The 19,236-nt window shown below is 55.7% G+C and overlaps 1 protein-coding gene across 4 annotated transcripts in view; it reads left to right on the top strand.

Annotated features, from left to right (window-relative positions):
• Positions 1-19,236, top strand: part of TTC22 (tetratricopeptide repeat domain 22) — a 28,148-nt gene that overhangs the window by 2,269 nt on the left and 6,643 nt on the right. Inside the window, exons 2-7 of one of the 4 annotated variants that reach the window (XM_036446057.2) lie at positions 12,885-12,940; positions 13,146-13,261; positions 14,074-14,192; positions 15,912-16,073; positions 16,973-17,086; positions 17,830-18,406. In XM_036446057.2, coding sequence (XP_036301950.1) covers positions 12,885-12,940; positions 13,146-13,261; positions 14,074-14,192; positions 15,912-16,073; positions 16,973-17,086; positions 17,830-18,378 — 1,116 coding nt within the window. In that variant the 3' untranslated portion in view covers positions 18,379-18,406. Of the gene's footprint in view, positions 1-12,884; positions 12,941-13,145; positions 13,262-14,073; positions 14,193-15,911; positions 16,074-16,972; positions 17,126-17,829; positions 18,407-19,236 lie in introns of all 4 variants that reach the window. The other 3 variants (XM_036446056.2, XM_036446058.2, XM_045584644.1) reach the window with 3 other exon arrangements.

Below are 19,236 nucleotides of genomic sequence, written 5' to 3'. Positions count from 1 at the left end.
TAAAGCAATAAGCATGTATTAACACAGGATTTGGTGGCTCCGCTGGGTGCCTCTGGGCTGTAGTCTCATCTGAAAGTTTGCTGGCGCTCCTTCCAAGCTTGTTCCGATGGCTGTTGACAGGATTCAGTTCTTCACTGGCTGCAGCCAGAGGCCTCCCTCAAATCCTTGCCATGTGGGCAGCCATCATTTTTACTACGTTCTGTTCAGTAGAAGCGCATCGGTAGGTCTAATCCACACTGAAAGGAGGGGATTCCACGGGGCACGGATATCAGGAGGTAGGGATCACTGGGTGCCATCTCAGAGGCAACCTGCTTTGGATGACCGACTAGTAGAGGCCTTGTCCTCCTTCCTACAGAAGAGGGAACCTCAGTTCTGAGAGGTATCGTGATTTTTCTGTGAAGGCACAGCACAGGCAGAGTTGAGCTGATAACGATGACATTTTATTATGGTTTAGATTTGTGATATCTAAATAACAACACGCCTTCACTCAGGACTCCACTCACAAAGCCTCTGTACATCCCCTTAAGCCTTTCCACCAGAGCTCTTGGCTTCAGAGAGGAATTGTGGAGTCCAGACCTCAGGGGGTGCAGGGCGGAGCACAGGGCTTTCACTTGAGGAGCAAGCAGGATAGGGTGGAGATGAAGACGGTACTCAGTCCAAATCTCAGCTCCCCCATGCTCTCTCTCCTCCAGTCCATCCTTAGCATCACTGACTTCGGTTTCCCTCTGTAAAATGGTCCTGATGTCCTTGGCTTCCTCCTCCGTTAAATGGGGACATTCTCATCTGGTTGATGCCACAGCTAAGAGCTGGTATTTGGAAAGCACCTGGAATAGAGCCTGCACAGAGACTGCAGGATCACAGACAACCCCTGCCTCTCCCGGCCTGAGGGGGTCACCCCCACCCCACACTGGGTGCAGCTGAGGCCATGCTGGGGCCAACAGGGGCCCAGGTCTCCTGTTTTAAAGCCCAAAGCCCTGAATGGCAGCTGGCCTCAGTGGGAAGGCATGGCCAGCATGTCTGTGTGGAGTGTGGTCTCGGCAGCAGAGTGGGGCCTACGGCCGGGGCTGGGAGCCAGGAGGCCTGCTGGGTGGGAAGGGTGGGAGGCCTTCTCCCGCCTGGGCTGTGGTTTCCCATCTGTGAAAGGGGGACCCGGAGCGGGTAGACGGGCTCGAAGGTCCCCTCCTGCTCTCCGGAAGGGGCTCCTAGGAAAGGCTTCCTGGAGGAGGGGAGCAGAAAGGAGAAAGGGTGGGTTTCCATGTATCATTGGGGGGTTTGGAAGGATGAGGGCAGAGATGAAGTCAGAGTTGGGGCCTGGGGAGAAGGAGATGGGACTAGAGAGCAGGATGTTTGGGGATAAGGATGGAATGGAGGTTGGCTCCTCCCTCCCTGGTGGGGCCACCTACCTGCTGAGGGGCCTCCCAGAGGAGTGTGGAGCAGGGCGCCGCCCAGGGCCCCGGGGAGAAAGCTGACTGCGTAGGTGGGAGGTGGCCACCAGCCTGTGTGCTGTGTCCTCAGGCCTGGCCCAGCCGCTGCTCTCCAGGTCTGGCCAGAGGGGCTGTGGTCAGTTCCCCCCAACAAATCCTAGGAGAAAGTTGGGAATTTGGAGCTCCCATTCCATCATCCAGGGATTAGAAGAGATTGTAAAGCAGCTGGCACAGAGTAGGCGCTCAAGAAATAGCTACACTCAGCATGATGACGATGGCTTCATTGTAGTCAGAGGAAGGGGGCTCGGTTCTGAGCCCCCAGCTGTCACGCTTGTCTCTGGCCTCAGTGTCTGCTCCGTGAACATTAAACAATAGTGATTATCCGATTGAATGGGGAGCTGAAAGTGTGCGTAAACCGGTCAATTCTGGGCATATCCCATACACATTCCCTGCTGCATGCCAGGCCCTGTCTTTAAGCGGCTCGTGGACAAAGGGAGGAGGTTTTTCTTCATTATCTAGACTTGCCTGGCCCCTCCTCTGGAAGCAGAAGCCAAAGGGACAAGTACCCACGACTGGCTGAGGTCACGGGCATCATGACATGGCCTGGGCCAGGTGACAGTCATCTCAGAGCGCTGTACGCCAAAGCCCATAGTTTCTGAACCAAAAATAGGCCCCCAGGTTGACAAGGGACGTGTCCTCGGGGGACATGGGGCCAATGTGGAGTCAGCAGTGCCCTGAGAGTCCGGGTGCCTGCGTCTGGAGGAGGAACACTCCCTCTCGGCTCCAGGGGCTGAGGGCTGCTGGGAACAAGGAGTGGGCTGACTGGCAGGAAGGAGGTGAGGGCACGCCCAGCAGAGGGCATAGGGGGGACCTGCAGAGCCCCAGGGCTTTGGTGACACCCAAACGGGAGCAGGGGAGGAGGCCCAGAAAGGGGCAGCCAGAAGCTTCAGGGGGAGGAGCACAGGACAGCCTGCTCCCAGGAATCTGGGTCCCTGGAATCTGGGTCCCGCCCTCCTCTTTGCCACAGTTCCTCCTACTCCCCTGGAACCTACTTATCAGCCAGTCTATACTTCTTATCCTTCTCGGAACACGCGGTGCTGTTTCACCCCTCCCTGCACAGCTAGGTGCCTTCTGCATAGAAGGCAGACTCCGCCCATAAAAACCAGCTCAAACATCACCCCCCTGAAGCCTTCCTTCCTCCCATACAGCTCCGCACAGTGAGATTCATGAAGATCTGTGGGTGCCTTCTGGATGTGATCCTAGGCCGTCCTCACAAGAACCCTGATCCCATTGTACAGACCGGGGAACTGGGGCACAGCCAGGCTAGGTAACTTGCGCCAGGTCACTGTAAGTGGCAGGTGAACCCACATCCCTCTGCCTGACTTCAAAGCCTCTGCTCTTTCTGGAGAAGTCAGAGAAGTTGGGGGGAAGGGGCGGGGAGCGGGGGTGATGAGTGCAGTGCAGATGGCTGGCGGGTCATGAGCGTGACCCCTTAAAAACCACTGGGTGGAGGAAGTGTCGAGGGAGGAAAGGTGGGTTTCCATGTATCATTGGGGGGTCTGGAAGCATGAGGGCAGAGATGAAGTCAGAGTTGGGGCCCGGGGAGGAGGAGATGGGACCACAGAGCAGCATTATGGGACCCCGTTGAGAGGGTCGCCACCCACAGCAGCACCGCTGGGTGAGCAGCTGGTGGTCTGACCCACCAGGACTGCAGCTCCCAGGGACCCCGTCCTAATGGGGTGGGCTGTCCCCGGCAGGAGCCCCTGCCGCTCAAAGGATGAAGAGCAGCTGAAGAACCAATGAACAGCTGCTCGTCTGCTAAGAAAATTACAAGAGAAAACATTACAAAAGCTAATAATTTGGCCCATAATCCAAAAACAAGCCGAGAGTGTGCGGGTGGGTGAGTGTTTATGACTTCCTTTCCCAGCTCTTCATTCCCTTCCCTCTTTCTCAAGTTACAAAAATATGATCAGGCAGATTGCTTTCATCTGTCATTCCTCTCCTCCTCCCATCCCCCTACACACACACACACACACACACACACACACACAGGCACAGATGGATTCTTGGGGGGCAAATCTCAAGGTTGAATGGGTATTAAGAATGTTTTGGCTGCCAAAACCGGTTTGGCTCAATGGATAGAGCGTCGGCTTGGGGACTGAAGGGTCCCAGGTTCAATTCCGGTCAAGGGCATGTAACTTGGTTGCGGGCATATCCCCAGTAGGGGGTGTGCAAGAGGCAGCTGACCGATGACTCTCTCTCATCAATGTTTCTAGCTCTCTCTCTCTCTCTCCCTTCCTCTCTGTACAAAATCAATAAAATATATTAAAAGAAAAGAAAAGAATGTTTTGGCTGAATAAAGCGTCGGCCTGTTGACTGAAAGGTCCTGGGTTCGATTCCGGACAAGGGCATGTATCTTGGTTGTGGGCACATCCCCAGTAGGGAGTGTGCAAGAGGCAGCTGATGTTTCTAACTCTCTATCCCTCTCTCTTCCTCTCTGTAAAAAATCAATAAAATATATATTTTTAAAAAAGAATATTTTGGAATTAGACAGACCACGTTAAAATTCTGTCTCCATCAGCAAATCATGTCACCTTTCTAAGCCTCAGTTTTCTTATCTGCAAAATGGGATTCTATCATCTGTCTCACAGGGTTGCTGTGCGGGTGAAGTGAGAGAACATGAAAGGCCTCAGGCAGGATGCAGATTAGGGGCCCAGCCCGCCTCCCTGCACACCCTCTGGCCCCACAGAATTTTGCTGTTGTGAGCAGAGCCATTCCCAGCCCCTGGCTTATCTCCAAGGGATCTGCCCCCTAGAAGGGGAACCCTGTGTCTCCCTCTATCTTCCCCCACCAACTACTGTCTAGCACAGAGCTGACACCCAGAAGCAGTTTGTGACTGCTGTTAAGTTTAATATAGTTGAATAACTGAATTTTAAGTCTTAAAATCCCTATTTTTTGTAAATATGTTTTTTTTTGTAAATAAGGTGACTCAAACTCATAATTTTTAAAGAAGTAAGTCCCCCACCAAAACCGGTTTGGCTCAGTGGATAGAGTGTCTGCCTGCGGACTGAGGGGTCCCGGGTTAGATTCCGGTTGAGGGCATGTACGTTGGTTGCGGGCACACCCCCAGTGGGGGGCGTGCAGGAGGCAGCTGGTCGATGTCTCTCTCTCATCAATGTTTCTGGCTATCTCTCTCCATTCCTCTCTGTAAAAAATCAATAAAATATATTTTTTAAAAAGAAAAAAAAAGTAATATCCCCATCCCAAGCTAACTCAGCTACTTGAGTTTCTTCCTTTTCCCCTGCACATCCACACGTCTCCCTTCCCTTTACACATGCACACGTGCAGGGCTGCAGGTTCTCCACCCCTGCACCCAGCTCAGGGCAGGCCCGGCCGGTAGTGGGTGCCCTCCGCCCAGCCTGTGCCCAGGCACGGAGCTCAGAAGTTTACATTCACTGGTGCATTTGATTTTTAAAATATATATATTTTTTATTGATTTTTTTTATAGAGAGGAAGAGAGAGGGATAGAGAGTCAGAAACATCGATGAGAGAGAATCATCGATCAGCTGCCTCTTGCACACCCCCTACTGGGGATGTTCCCGCAACCAAGTACATGCCCTTGACCGGAATCGAACCCGGGACCTTTCAGTCCGCAGGCTGATGCTCTATCCACTGAGCCAAACCAGTTTCGGCTGGTGCATTTGATTTTTATTCAAATCTTACACTCTGCCAGCTGAGTACTGTGGTTCCCCACTGTATCAGGGATGGAAGTAACTTGCCCAAGGTGACCCCATTGTAGGAGATTTCACCTGGCCAGCAGGGGCGGGTGGGGAGGCAGGCAGTGCTGGCAGGCTGGCCTCACAAACAAAGGTGTGGACATTCCCATCGCCACACCCAGCGGGTGGGGACCCAGCAGGAAGGCCAAGGACACAGCCAGTCAGCAACCCCGAGGTCCCCAGCATGCATGCACACACACACACACACACACACACACACACACACACCTCTGTCCCTCTCTCTACTCCAGTCTTCCTTTCTCTCTCTCCCCTCTTCCCCCAACATCAGAGCTGCCCCAAAGGTGCTGACGCTTTCTGCAGGACAGGTGCAGGTGTGGCCTCAGTCAGTGTGGGCGTGTGCAGGCTGCAGGGGAGTCCGTGTCTTCCTCTGTGAACTGGAGACAGTGGTACCAGCCCAATGAGTACAGCTGGGGTCATAGAGGGAATGCCCAGCCCCAGTGAGCATCGAGGGATGCGGGCTGCCTGTTCTCATCCCTGATGGGGCTGCCAGGAAGACACACGAGAGCCACAGACTCTGCTTCTTAGTGAGCCTGTTCCCTCTCTGCTTCCTCCTGCCCTTCCTGTGGCCTCCCTCATCCCGGCCCAGGACCTGCCTTGGACAAAGATATTAGCAAAGACCCCCCACTAGGGGTCAGGAGCCAGGATATGGGTACCGGCCCCAGCCCTGCCCTGGCTGTGGGACAGTGGGCAAGTCATCTCGCCTCCTTGGGCCTCTGTTTCCTCCTGTCGAATGAGGGGCTGGACTAAGGTGATTTCAGGGACAGGAAGGACTCTGAGAAGCACAGAAGTAGGGGAAGGAATGAACCTCCTGGCAGAAGAAAATGCATGAACACACAAGGAGGTGGGAAACCTCAGCTTAGGGAATGTGGGGACAGTATTCTGAGGGCTTAAGAGTTGATCTCCAACTTATGAGCTCATGGGCAGGTTTCTCCTCTCACGGTGCTTGCAAACAGGGGACCTCAGCTACACACACACACACACACACACACACACATGCTCACTCCATAAATCTGAGTGGTTTGATTTGGTTCCACTGGGAAAGGAGATGTATGACTGCTGGGTGAAGAGCTGGGCACTGTGCACTCATGTGCTTTTCACAGATTAGCTGGGAAATCAGAACTGGTGTTAACCCCATTCTATAGACGAGCAATGAGAAAGATGTGGATTCAGGTCTCTGGGACATAAAGCCCAGGCCAAGGGACAGCTTTCCTGAGGCTCCTAGCTCCATCTTTCGGATGGCCTTGCTGTCACTCACATTTGCATATTAGCATATTCTCAGATTGCTGCTGGCTTCTCTCCCTGCTTACCGGGCAGTGTTTGGGAACCGGGTCTCCCCTCCTCATTGATACAGGACCCAGGGCCAAAGCTTTAGCATCATCTGGCCCAACTGCCTCTTTTACAGGAGAAACGATGAAGTTATTTAAGGCTGCACACAGCACTGTGGGACCAATGAGAGGAGCTGAGAAAACACAGGCATCCCTACAGAGGGCAAGGCACTTCTTAGACCCACCCAGCCTCTACCGGTGCCAGAGTGGGATTTGGACCCAGAACTAGTCTGGACCCCTTTTCTCTGGGGACAGTGGAATAGAGAGAGAAGTGGCTCAAGGAAATCCTGCAAGTCTGGGGGACTAGTGCAAAGCTCTGGTGACCCATGGGCCTGAGTTTGCAGGACAGACCTGGGTAGGACCAGAAAGGGTGACAACAGGGAGCTGCGGTTGATCTGATTGGACCTGAAGATTCACACAGAACCCTCCAGGGAACACAAGACAGGGATGCACAAGTGACTTCCATGGCATAGCATCCATCCTGCAAATCCCCTCCACCCGTCACACTGACCACCACCAACACACCTGTGGTCAGGCAGGCCAACTGGACCATCCCAGTTTGTAAAGGCGGTCACTGAGGCCCAGGCTGTGCCAGTGGCTTTTCTAGGCAGGGGTGGCCTCCAGTCCCCTCCCTCTGTTTGCTCCCCACACCCACTGAAGAGGAGAGACCCCAGCTCTGCCTTCCTGTGCACGCCCCGCAGGTGGCCGGGAAGACCCAGGTGGAGGGGGGCAGGGCTCAGTGTGCAGATCAGGGAGGCTGCTCTGTGTCATCACAGAGGACTTTCCGGTTGTACAGGAAGAACATATTCCCGAGTCCTGCCACCTTGCTGTGACTTTTCTTTCTGCCGTGTCAGCTGTCACAGGGTTGGCTTGATGAGGCGGAAAGAACAGGGACATTGGAGGGAGGCAGGTCTGAACTGGATCCTGACACTTCTGCCCTGTCCGGGCTGCAGGGCTGGGCTGGTTCATGGCTTGTTCTCAGCCTCTGCTTCCTCTCCTGTAAGAGGAGGAGGATGCATTGCAGGATCCGGGGCTACGATGCACCGAATGCCCGGTGGATAGTCTACGCTCAAGAAATGTTTATTCCCTTTCCTGCTCATTGCCCCTTCCCCGAGAGAAAATGAGTCAGCTGTCAAGAACGAACTGGCAGGTGTAGAGTACAGCAGCCAGCAGGGGCAAAGTTCAAAGTGCAAGGCGAATATTTCCCTTAAGAACCAACAAGGTCCCTCTATAGCCTATTCAGATGCCCATAGAATCGTAAGCCATTGGTAGACTGACTGACCTCCTATTGAGATCCTTTATAATAGCCTAGCCCCCTGCATTTCCTTCTTTGGAGGGCCACTTTTCAAAGCTAAGATCCATCCTGTACCCCCGAGTTAACACAAACCTTCTCTCTAATAGCTTATCCTCATCCTACTAGTCTCTGCAGGTTCTCCCAAACCACCCACCTTTGTCACTCACCCATCACACGGCAGGGTCTTCAGGCTTTCCAGAGGATTACAACTTCTGATCCTTTGGCTCATTTTCAAAAGATCCGCCAGCCAGCCTGTCCTCACCGCACCCCCCCGCAGTGCCGCACAGGTTTCTCCCTGTTAAGACATGGACTGCTGGGCCCCACCCCCCAGAGTCTCTGATTTCATGAGCCAGAAATCTGCACTTCTATCAGAGTCCCAGGTGAGGCTGCTGCTGTGGGTCCCGGGATCACTCTTGGAGAACCGTTAGTCTAGGGAAGTTGGGTGCAGGGCCTCTGGGGCTAAGCTGCTGAGCTCCCAGCTCTGCTGCCTTGTAGCGGGGCCGCTCTGCACCACAGCTGCTTCATCTATAAAATCAGGATAATAACAGTCTCTCCCTCGTAGGTGAGTCTGGAGAGGTCGGGAAGCGTTAACACATGCAGACTGTGTGTCCGGTACATGGCAAGTGCTCCATAAAACATGCTGTTATCAGCGTAACAACAACAACAACAACAAAAAAGCACCATTCCTGGGTTTCAGTCCAGGCTTTCCTACTGGCCATGTGACTTTAAGGACATCATCTTGCCTCCATTTTCCCGTCTGTACTAAGAGGGTAGTGATAACCCACTTTACATTCCACACAGGGCGTCCTGAGGATCGAGCGGAATCTGTGTGCGTGCCCTTTTCAAACGATAGGCATTGTATGAACCCTTGCAGCTAGGTGTTACGGAAAAACGTCAATTTACTTGAAGACCCGGCATAGCGTCTCTGCCTCCTTGAGGCTCGGTTTCTCCTTCTCTAAAATGAGGGACATGATAGTGAGAGCCTCGGAGAGCTGGGAGATGATGTCCTGAGAACCCCTCCCCTGAGGTCTCTTCCTCACTCTCACCTTCAGTGAGTACCAGGGTCTAAGGATTTCAAATCAGGCTCAGTGCTGGCACCGGCACCTTGCCCAGTCCCCTCCCACAGGTCTGCCCCAAGGAGCCGCCACATTGGAGAGCCCTCCAGCTTGAAGCCTGGGCTGACTCGCACATCGGCCAGCCCCCTCTTCTGGGCCCCAGAAGCCCCGGCGTGATAAGGCCGTGACAGGAGAAAGGGTGGGCCGTCCTGCCCAGATCCCACGCCGGGCAGGCCCTCCGTAAACACCCGCCTGGCAGAGGCCTTGGCAGCCCCTCCCCCGCTGCCTGCAAACATCTCGCCCCTGGGAGCCATCAACTCTGGAAGTGAATTCCTCACAGCGTAAGAGGTTTCACAGCAACTTTATTCTCCAGGAGAGAGGTAGGAACAGCCCTTCCCTCCTCCAGGAGGGAGGGAGCAGTCGGAGGCCTGTTTAATTTAATTTAACGTAAGATGGCTTGCCAGGTTGCCCCTGGCAACAGCTTCAGCTGCTGCTTCAGTTACAACCAGAAGAATTTTTAAAGAGACAGCCCATTTCAGGGCCAGAATTGCACAGCAGAGCGCATGGCATCCGCCAGCTTCATCACGGAGCTGGAGGATTAAACCTCAGGCACAGCGAGGTTTCAGACCAGATCCCTTTAAACAATTAACTCCATTCCGTGTCTTCCATAAGCCGAAATCTAAGAAGGGACTGTCTTTGTGGTGTCACTCATCCAGCTATAATACTTTTCTGAAAATCAGTCTTCTGGTTGAAGGGGAAGGAGGGTCAATCGAGTTGTCCCTGCAATTCAGGCATACTGCCACCAGGTGGTAGTATTGCTTGCTTTGTTCAAACCATAACCAGGCTCTTGAATTACTCAAGCCTATCGGAATGGTGGCGAACCACTGGGTTTTTAAGCCCTGATACTAACTTCTGTGTGACCTTTGGTAAGTTGCTTCATCTCTGTGGTCTCAGTGTCCTCCAAGATATAATAAGGAGGTTGATCAAAATAATTGAGTGTTGTGGGCGAGGCTTGAGGCCAGGACTATGAAGACATGCGTTACACCCCTAACTCCATTCAGCTTTAACCCAAACCAGGAGAAACGGAGCAAACATTAATGGAGCAAGTACTCCAGGCTTGGCTTCACGTGCCTGTGCGGTTGGTATCGTTATCCTCCTTTGCAGATGAGGACACAGCCCGAGGTATAACTCTTCAGGCAAGTGCCAGCCATGGCCACCTGGCCTCCGCTCTTGGTGTTACAGCCCCCATGTCCACTACCCCTGCTCTCGCTTGCGACCACACTTCCTTAGAAGGAGCCTGATACGGGGAACAGGTTCTGTCTCTACCTGACATGACTCAGTTTGGCCAACCTCAAAGTGGGCCTGGCGTCAGAGGTCATGAGGTCATACCTTCCAGCAGCCAGGGAGCTTGAGGCACACATGCCTTCAATCTCTCCATGGTCAGGACCAGATCTGATGTCCAGGTCTTCAGCCAGCTTGGCCCACAGTCGTTGTCCCCATGAATCCGAGGTCCCGTCCCACATCCCAGGTCCTCTGCAGGTGCCGCGGGCAAGGTTACCCAGCAGCTGACCTCAGCTGTGGCTTTGGCCAGTGTTCCCCCCGAGCTCTCAAGGATGCCCTTTACCACTTGAGACCTGCTTCTCTCCCCTCCGGACAGCCCTGTTCCAGCTAAAGCCCCTACACATATCCCCTCATACAGAATAGGGTTACTCTCCAGGGTGGATGTAAAAACACATCGGACTTTGGAAGTCTCAGCTCTAACTCCTTCTATGGCTCCCTGCTGCCCTGGGGGTGAGCCCCAGGTCCTAAGCCTGGCACTCAGAGGCTCCTCCTGGTGTAGCCCTCCTGGCTCATCACCACCCCCCACCCCACCCCCTTCCAGCCACTTGGGGCTGCATGCAGCCCCAGACACACCATGCTCACTCATCTCAGCCCTTGCACACGATATGCCCCCTCCGTCTGGAATGCCTCCTCACATCACATCCGCTGGGTTGCTTCCTACTTGTCCTTGGGAACCCTGCTCTAGCTCGCCCTCCTCTGGAAGCCTTGGGGGTACCCCTGGATCTTGTAGGGTACCTCCTCCCACACCCCTGGTGTTCCTTTACTCTGTGTCTTTGGTTCTGACTTCCTGCCAGACCAGGAACTCCTAAAGGCAGGACCTGCCTCTTTCCTCTCCCATCCACATGGCCCAGCCTGGGCCCCACAGGAAGGTACTTGGGGAGGAGTGGCTGAGAAATGCACGCAGTGAGGCCTCCTCTTGGTAGTCTGTCTGTCTTGGTTCTCCCACTGGGATCTGACTCACAGGTTCCCTTCCTCTCCTCCTCCCTCCAAGCTCATCCATGGCCTCCCCGGAGCAGCTGCAACGTAACTGCGAGCTTTAGCTCCCCCACACCACACCTCCACACACATGCTCCGCTCGCCAGGCTGCCCACACATCTCCATGCCTAGCCCTCCTTCGGATGCCTTGTCCCCCGCCCCTCCCTCTGAAATACCACTGCCATTCAAGACCCACCCCACGGCCCATCCTCTGTTAGACTTTGTCTCTGTCCTGCTGAATTTGTCTGCATCCCTCTCAGGGCCTCGGTCACACTCTGCCTTGTACTATCATTACGGGTAGCCTGGTGTGGTGAGGGGAGCATGGGTTTTGGAGACTACCAAAGGGGTTCGAATCCCAACTCTGACATCGCACGCTGTGTGAACGTGTGAATGTGAGCAAGCCGCTTCACCTCTCTGAGCCTTTTTTAAAAATATATATATTTTATTGATTTTTTACAGAGAGGAAGAGAGAGGGATAGAAAGTTAGAAACATCGATGAGAGAGAACATCACCCAGCTGCCTCCTGCACAACCCCCACTGGGGATGTGCCCGCAACCAAGGTACATACCCTTGACAGGAGTCGAACCTTGGACCTTTCAGTCCACAGACCGATGCTCTATCCACTGAGCCAAACCGGTAATGGCACCTCTCTGAGCCTTCACATGTCCCTTCGTAAAATGGGATGAGACCCAGGTGTTGTGAGATTGAGGTCATCGGGATAGGATCCTGACACGTGGCAGGCACTCCACACCCGCACGCTGTTATTTACGCCTGGGTCTGCCTCCCGGCCAGGCTGCGAGCCCATTTGGGCCAGAGTGCGGCTCCCTTTCAGCTCCACATCCCACCGCACCCAGCATGGGCCTCCCACCAGACGCCCAGAAACGCAGGCTGCATGGAATGCATTCCCCCCCAGCTGCTGGGAGCGGGGGGAGAAGAGAGGGAGGATGGGGTCTGAGCTGAGGAAGCCACAGTGGGGTGGGGGTGAGTGCAGAATGGAGCCTGGAGCTCGTCGACAGGAGATGAATGCGGAGGGAGGGGCTGGAGCCCGAGCGGAGCTGCTGACATGCACTGGGGGTTTTATTGGTTTTCATTAAAATTCCTTCCCGAGGCAGGAACAGCTACTCCCATAAATAACAGCATAAATATTTTATCTGGTGCCCAAGTCAGTCTAAATGCACGGCAGGGTTGGCAAGAATAACGATGGGAGGGGGACCCGGGGGGTCCTGGGCCTCAGCTGAGCTCACTTAGCAGGCCCAAAGGGGCTTTCTCAGGAAGGTGGGAGCTGAGGGGGCCGTGAAGGGGGAGAGCGGGTGGACAGCGGGGAGAGGTGACCAGCGGAGTGTGGGCCCCTGGGTGGGGGGTGCAGAGCACAGGCTGGGGGCCAGGGAGGGGAGCTTAGCTTGGAGAGCAGGACAGGAGGGGAGGGAGTGTCTCCCGTGCAGGGAATTCACACAGGGCATCTCGTCAGATCCTCTGTGGCCAGAGGCAGGAAGTGACTTGCCCAAGGTCATCCGGCCAGTCAATGGCAGAGCCAGGACCGGATCAGGAATGTTTAAGGCCAAAGCCCCTGTACGAGTGGCTGCGTCTCGGGGTTCAGGGGAAATGTGGGGACCTACGAACAGTAGCCTGAGCACCTCAGTAACAGCAGCACCGGCCATTCTCTGCTTCCCCAGATCCCCATGGAGGAGAAAAGGGGCTGGTACTTCACCATGGCAACGCTTTTCATCAGGTCAGGCTGGGAAGGGGGCACGGGGTGGGGGGTGGGGGTGTGGCCTGGAGCCCAGGGGAGAAGTGGCTGAGCCCATGTGCATGGCAAGGGCTCCCCACGCCCCCCTCCCTGCCCGTAGCCAGGGAAAGGGAGGACTCACAGCACACGGGGGTGGGGGGGCAGTCTGGGGGGGTGCCAACCAGCTGCCTCCCCTCCTCGGCCACAGGCTCGATGGCATCTTCCTGGAGCTGGGCAGAGAGGAGCAGACGAGGCTGCCCGCCTTCAACCGCACCCTGGCCCTGCTCCGCCAAGTCCTCAAGTCCTCGGACCCCCACCACCGAGGTAGGGCGCGGGGAGGGTGGAGAGCGGCCTCTCTCTGTCCTCCCCCCACCCCCACCCCAGCACTGCCTCCCTTTTTTGGACCCTGTTTCTCTCCCTCACCCTCTAATATAGGGGTGTCGAACTCAATCAGAGAAGGGGCCAAAATCTAAAATCCAGCCTAAATCGCGGGCCGAATGGTTTACTGAACAGTCATAAACTGTCATTGTGATGGAAACGCAGCGGAGTGCAGTGATGACAGCGAGGTGCGGGCCACATTGCAAGGCCTGGCTGGACGGATTTGGCCCGCAGGCCTTGTGTTTGACACATGTGCTCTAATATGTCCACTTGTTCATTGAGAGCTCACTCACCTTGCACAGGTGAATACACCCATCACAGATCACTACGCCCGCACGTGTTCGGGTGCGTGTCTCAGGCCTAACATGGAGAAACAGCTTCTACCTCGGCCTCTGAGCCCAGCTTCTGGCTGGGGCCGGAGGCTGTGCTGGAGACAATGCCCCGCAGGCATTGTCCCAGGGCCACGGGGCTGGAGCCGGGGCCAGAACTTCCGAGCTGCAGCCGGAGAGGCTGTCACCTTCCAGGTCCCCCGAGGGACGCAGTAAACACAGGTTGGCACCACCGTGCGCTCATCCATTCACTCAGGCGTCCCCTCTCCCCACCTCTGTTCCTTTCGGTGGGTCCCTGAGTGGCCCTCCGGGATTTCCTGCCGCTGACCCTCCCTTTGTCTTTCTGGGAGCCGACATCTGGGTGCAGCTGGCGCCCTCCCTCCTCCCTGCTGCCTCCTAGAGACTCCTGTCCCTCCCTCCTCCCCCCAGCCCTGGCCTGGTGCTACCTCGGGATGCTGCTGGAGAGGAAGCACACCTTCTCCACCACCCCCATGGGCGTCCACGACTGCGGGTTCTCAGGGACCGACCCCCTGGATTGCTTTGGCAAGGTATGTGCCCCCAGCCACACCCGCTCTCCAAACTGGGATGGAGCCCACCACCCCGTCCTCCTCTTCCCGAACCCTCTGCTTCTCTGGGTGTCATCCCCCACTTTCACCTCCCCCTGAGTGCCCACCCAGGAAGTGCCCTCCCTCCAGGCCTTTCCCTCCATCCCAAACAAAACAGAGGGGCTCCCCGTCATCGATCCTCTTTGCCAAAGAATCAGGCGTCCCCCCCCCACACACACACACACCCAGTCTGACCCAAGCCTGTGACCCAAGCCTGTGTCCAGCCTTGTCTCCTATGCTCTTCACCACTTCCCAGATACACCCTCAGGCCTTTCCTCTAGGGCAGGCGTCCTCAAACTTTTTAAAGTGGGGGCCAGATCACGGTCCCTCAGAGAGCTGGAGGGCCAGACTATATGAACTACTAATTCCCACTGTAACACCTCGGCTGCGCTCACTGCCCAAAAAACCTGGCGGGCCGGATCAGACTCCTCTGCGGGCCGCATGTGGCCCGCGGGCCGTAGTTTGAAGACCCCTGTTAGGGCCTTAGTTCTCATTGTCCCTCCCACCTCCAGAGGCCTAGTGCCGTGGTCGGCAAACTGCAGCTCTGTTGACTAATGAGTTTACTGACCACTGGGATAGGGGCTTAATCACAAGGAACAACAACAGCCCGTAATTATTGGAATCAAGAGTCTAGGTCAGTGGTCGGCAAACTCTTTAGTCAACAGAGGGGCAAACAGCAGCTCGCGAGCCGCATGTGACTCAGAAGCCGCAGTTTGCCGACCACTGGCCTAGAGGAAAGAGGATGGGTTCAGCCAGGGTCTAGTGCCGGCTGTGCCCACAGGCTGTGTGATCCTAAGGCGAGTGAGTCCCTTCCATCTCCGAGGCTCGTTCTCTGTTAATTATGTGGCCTGTCTGCCTGCTAGATGATTGAGAAACTCAAAGGAGCTGACAAAACTGTTCATTATAAACTGTAAAGTGCTGTTCAAGCCTTATTCTTGGCGCCTTGTGTAAGTGGCAGTTTCTGTGCTCGGCTCAGTTTGGAAGTCTTCCCTGGAGGCCAGGCCTGTGCTACCACTCACCCGGGCCCGCAGCACTGCGCCCTGTTGTTGGCTGGTGGGTGATGAGCACCTTCTTGATGAGAGATCTCAGGACAGCATTAGCACTGGCTGGTGAGTGTTCTGAGAGTTATGTCCACTTTAACAAAAGCACGGCCTTCCCCCCGCCTTGAGCGCCTGCTCTGAGCTGGGGCAGCGAGATGCACAGCGGGCCTGGCCCTGCAGGAACTCACCTCTCAGGGCAGCAGGGCACACAACGGCAGCCGTCAGTAAATCTGGGGCTCAGTGCTGTGGCCGAGCTGGAGACACCGCACTGGGTACTGGGAGGCAGAGGCTGGTTCTGGCCCCTTCCCCACCTGCCCTGGGAAAGCGGGGAAGAGCACACTGGCTGTGTCTTGAGGAAAAGCGGTTTGCTTGGGTTCTGGAGAGGTTCACTGCACATGACCCATGAACACGGCAGAGAGCACGGCAGCAATGAGCTGTAACCCCAAGTGCAGGGCTCCAGGAGAAGGCTGAGCTTCCCGGCGGGTGGATGTGGGCAATGAGCATTGTGACTACCGGGCTCTGTCCAGAGCTGGGGCTCCTGAGGGTCAGGCGCTATTTAGCTAGTTCTTGCAGACAAACAGACCAATTGTTTGCTCTTGCCCTCCTCCCTTTACCCACCCAGGCCATCGAGATTGCCAAGGACCAGCCCCCGATCCTGAATCGCCTGGCCAAAATCTTCCACTTCCTAGGGAAGCAGGATATGGCCATTGGCACCTGCAACATGGCCCTGGATATCCTGCGCGACCCGGAGCTCAACTGGCAGGCGTACTGCACGAGGGCCAAGGTGAAGCACCCCTCAGCGCCACCTTCTCCTGCCGCGGGAATCAGACAACGGGGCCACGGAGCTCAGAGATAATGAGGCCTTCTTGGTGAAAGGAGCTTAGGAGTCACGAGGCACACGGTTTAGGGTCTGTACAGCTGTTGAAAGAATAAAGGACACCCCTCCCCCACCCACCCATTGACCACGTAGGTTATTGTGGAACGGATATCCGTTCCACAATAACCTACGTGGTCAATGGCCTGCAGCCTCTTCTTGACTGGTACCCAATGTAGTCAGACTGTCCTGGGTTGAAATCTGACAACCCCACTCATCACTCTGGGACTGGTGGTAGGACGACTAAGTGTGGTAGCATCCAGTGCACCATGCCTGGAGCACGGGAGGTGCTGGTGAAAGGTGGTAGGGTAGATCAAGGTAGCCTAAGGCAGTAAATCAGAGCTCTCCCCCCAGTGACTTTGACCCATCCCCGTGCTCAGATTTTAATAGCATTTATCACGTGAAAGGGCAATGTGTACTTGTTCGTAATCATCTTCCTACGAGAATGTTACGTTCTACCGGGACAGAGGCCTCCTCTGTCTTATCACCATTGCACCCCACTGCCTAGCACAGGGTCTGGCATATGATGGGCACTCAATACATATACATTAAATGAATGAGTGCATGAGTGAAGGGCTCTTCGTCATTGCACAAACAGGGAAACTAAGGCTCAGAAGGGGGAGTGGGAGCCCAGGTTGGCACAGCATTAAAACTTAGAACTGCTGGGTGCCAACCTCCGGGGCTTTCTGCTACACCACAGAAGCTCCCCGAGTTGCTGTGGATAAGGAGACTGGCTTCATTTAGGGCAGGAAGGCGGGCAGAGGGCCCTTGCTTGGAGCATCTTTCCTGAGCTGACTCTCTGCGGGCAGGTCCATGTCAGAGCCTACCTTCACGACCTGGAGCGGGTCAAGATGGGGCTCGGAGGCATGCCAGACAGGAACCACCTGGCCTGCGCCAAGGCAGACCTGGAGGAAGTGGTCAAGGTATGCCCCGGCCTCAAGACCTACCTGGACATCGGCCAGGTAAGGCAGCTTCTTGGCTTGCTTGCTTAGTCAATGGCTTACTCAGAACCTATTTACTTTCTGCCAGGCCACAGGGAGTAACAGGGGGCATCGCCCTACCTGATAACAGTACCCACCTCCTACGGGTGAGGATTAAATGCACGTACATCGTTTAGAACCGGGCCTGATTCATTCTAAGCACTCGGGAAGTGTGCATAGGGAATGATTACCAAAAGGTGGCAAGATCATATTTTATATTATGAGAAAACTGAGGCCCTAGCCGGTTTGGCTCAGTGGATAAGAGTGTCTGCCTGCGAACTGAAAGGGTCCCAGGTTCGATTCCAGTCAAAGGCACATGCCCAAGTTGTGGGCTCCATCCCCAGTGGTGGACTTGCAGGAGGCAGCCGATCAATGATTCTCTCTCATCATGGCTGTTTCTATCTCTCCCTCTTCCTTCCTCTCTGAAATCAATAAAAATATATTTAGAAAAAAATAAAAGAAAACTGAGGCCCACGAGTTGCCTTGCTCAAGGTTACGTGGCCAAGAGTGGTAGGGTTGGAACTGGGATCAGAATGCTGCCTCTCCTTTTCCAGGAAAGGGGGACCAACATTGGCGGTGAATAACGGGGGAAGCGGGAGCAGCCAGGGCGCGTGGGGGTGGGAGAGGGGGAGGAGGTGGGGTGGAGGTAGGGGTTTGAGAGGCTCACCCTGGCCACCCCACCCCAGGTCTACTACTACATGGGCGTGGACGCGATGCGGGAGCTGCTGGCGGTGGATGAGGCGGCGCTGAACCAGGCGCTGGTCTTCCTGGCCAAGGCGGGCGAGCTGGAGCTGGGCGCCACGCTGCCGGAGCTGCAGCTGCTGCGGGGCAAGTGCCTGCGCATCAAGGGCGAGGAGGCCAACGCGGCGGCCTGCTTCAAGCGCGTGGTGGAGCTGGACGACGCGGGCTGCAGCCACCCCGAGGGCTTCGGCTGCCTGCTGGAGGCGCTGCTGGCGCAGTGGAGCCAGGCGCAGCTGAGCGACGGCGAGCTGGGCCGCGAGGTGGACGCGTGGCTGCGCCGCGCCCAGGGCAAGTACCCGGCGGCGCGCCTGCGGCAGGAGCTGCAGCGCGTGTGGCGCGGGCACACGGGCGAGGTGCTGGGGCTGGCGCGGGCCCTGGTGGCCCAGGGGCGCCCGGCGCTGGTGCGGCTGCTCTTCGAGACCATGGAGCGCGAGGGCGAGGGCGAGGGCGCCGGTGCCGGGGCGCCGCGGGGCCGCCGGGCCTTCTCCTTCTGAGGCCCCGCCCCCGAGGCCCTGCCCACAGCTGATTGGACCACGTCTGGGCCCTGCTTGAACAGAGCCAATCAGATTCTCTCTCAGGAATTGGACTGGGGCCTGGGCGACTGAAGGGCAGGTTGACTATGCCCTGGAGGTGGAAGGACCTGGATCGGCAACGGAAGGACAGAATTGGGCAAATGTGCCGAGAAAATAGGATGGCTGCGGACCTAGGAGATGCAGAAGAAAACGGTCTCGGTTTTGTGGCTTCTCTAGTTCGCGGTACAATCCCTGAGTCTTTGGATTTCCGTGAGCAACAGTCTGTCCTTATAATGAAGCCCTTACTCAGGTTGAGTGGAGTGGGTCTCCGGGGTCCTGCAGCCAGAAAGGCCGTGGCTGGAGCAAAGCGCAAAGCTGCACAGTGAGCAGTAAAGGAGCAGGGCCGAGGTCTACGTCAGGGTGTGCAGGACTCTTCCTGCCTGGCTAGCAATCTTCCAGCAGGCCTCATCCTTGCACAGAGCAGTCTGCAGGCTCCCAGACAAGGAATAAAGCCCATCAATAGCGCCTGCGCTTGACTTCCTGTTCTGAGAACTCAGGGACCCACCCATCAGGAAATGCCACCCCCCCCCCCCCAATCTTGAGCCTTCTGCTAGCTAGAGAATGAAAAATGTCTTAGAATTTTATGCTCTTAGAATCGTAGGCATGGAATCTTAGGTGTGCGATTTTATTGTCAAAGACTTAGACTCTGATTGCCACCAAATCTTAGGATGGCCAACCTGGATTTTTGTGGACCTACCTACAAGAACTGCTTAACCTAAAATTCCAGATTAATTTCCTGCCAGACCCCAGGAAAGCTAGTTGTACATAACTGCAATGGCA

The sequence above is a fragment of the Pipistrellus kuhlii genome, unplaced genomic scaffold, assembly GCF_014108245.1.
Source record: "Pipistrellus kuhlii isolate mPipKuh1 unplaced genomic scaffold, mPipKuh1.p scaffold_m20_p_2, whole genome shotgun sequence".
Lineage (NCBI taxonomy): Eukaryota > Metazoa > Chordata > Mammalia > Chiroptera > Vespertilionidae > Pipistrellus > Pipistrellus kuhlii.
This window is presented reverse-complemented; position numbering and strand designations above follow the sequence as displayed.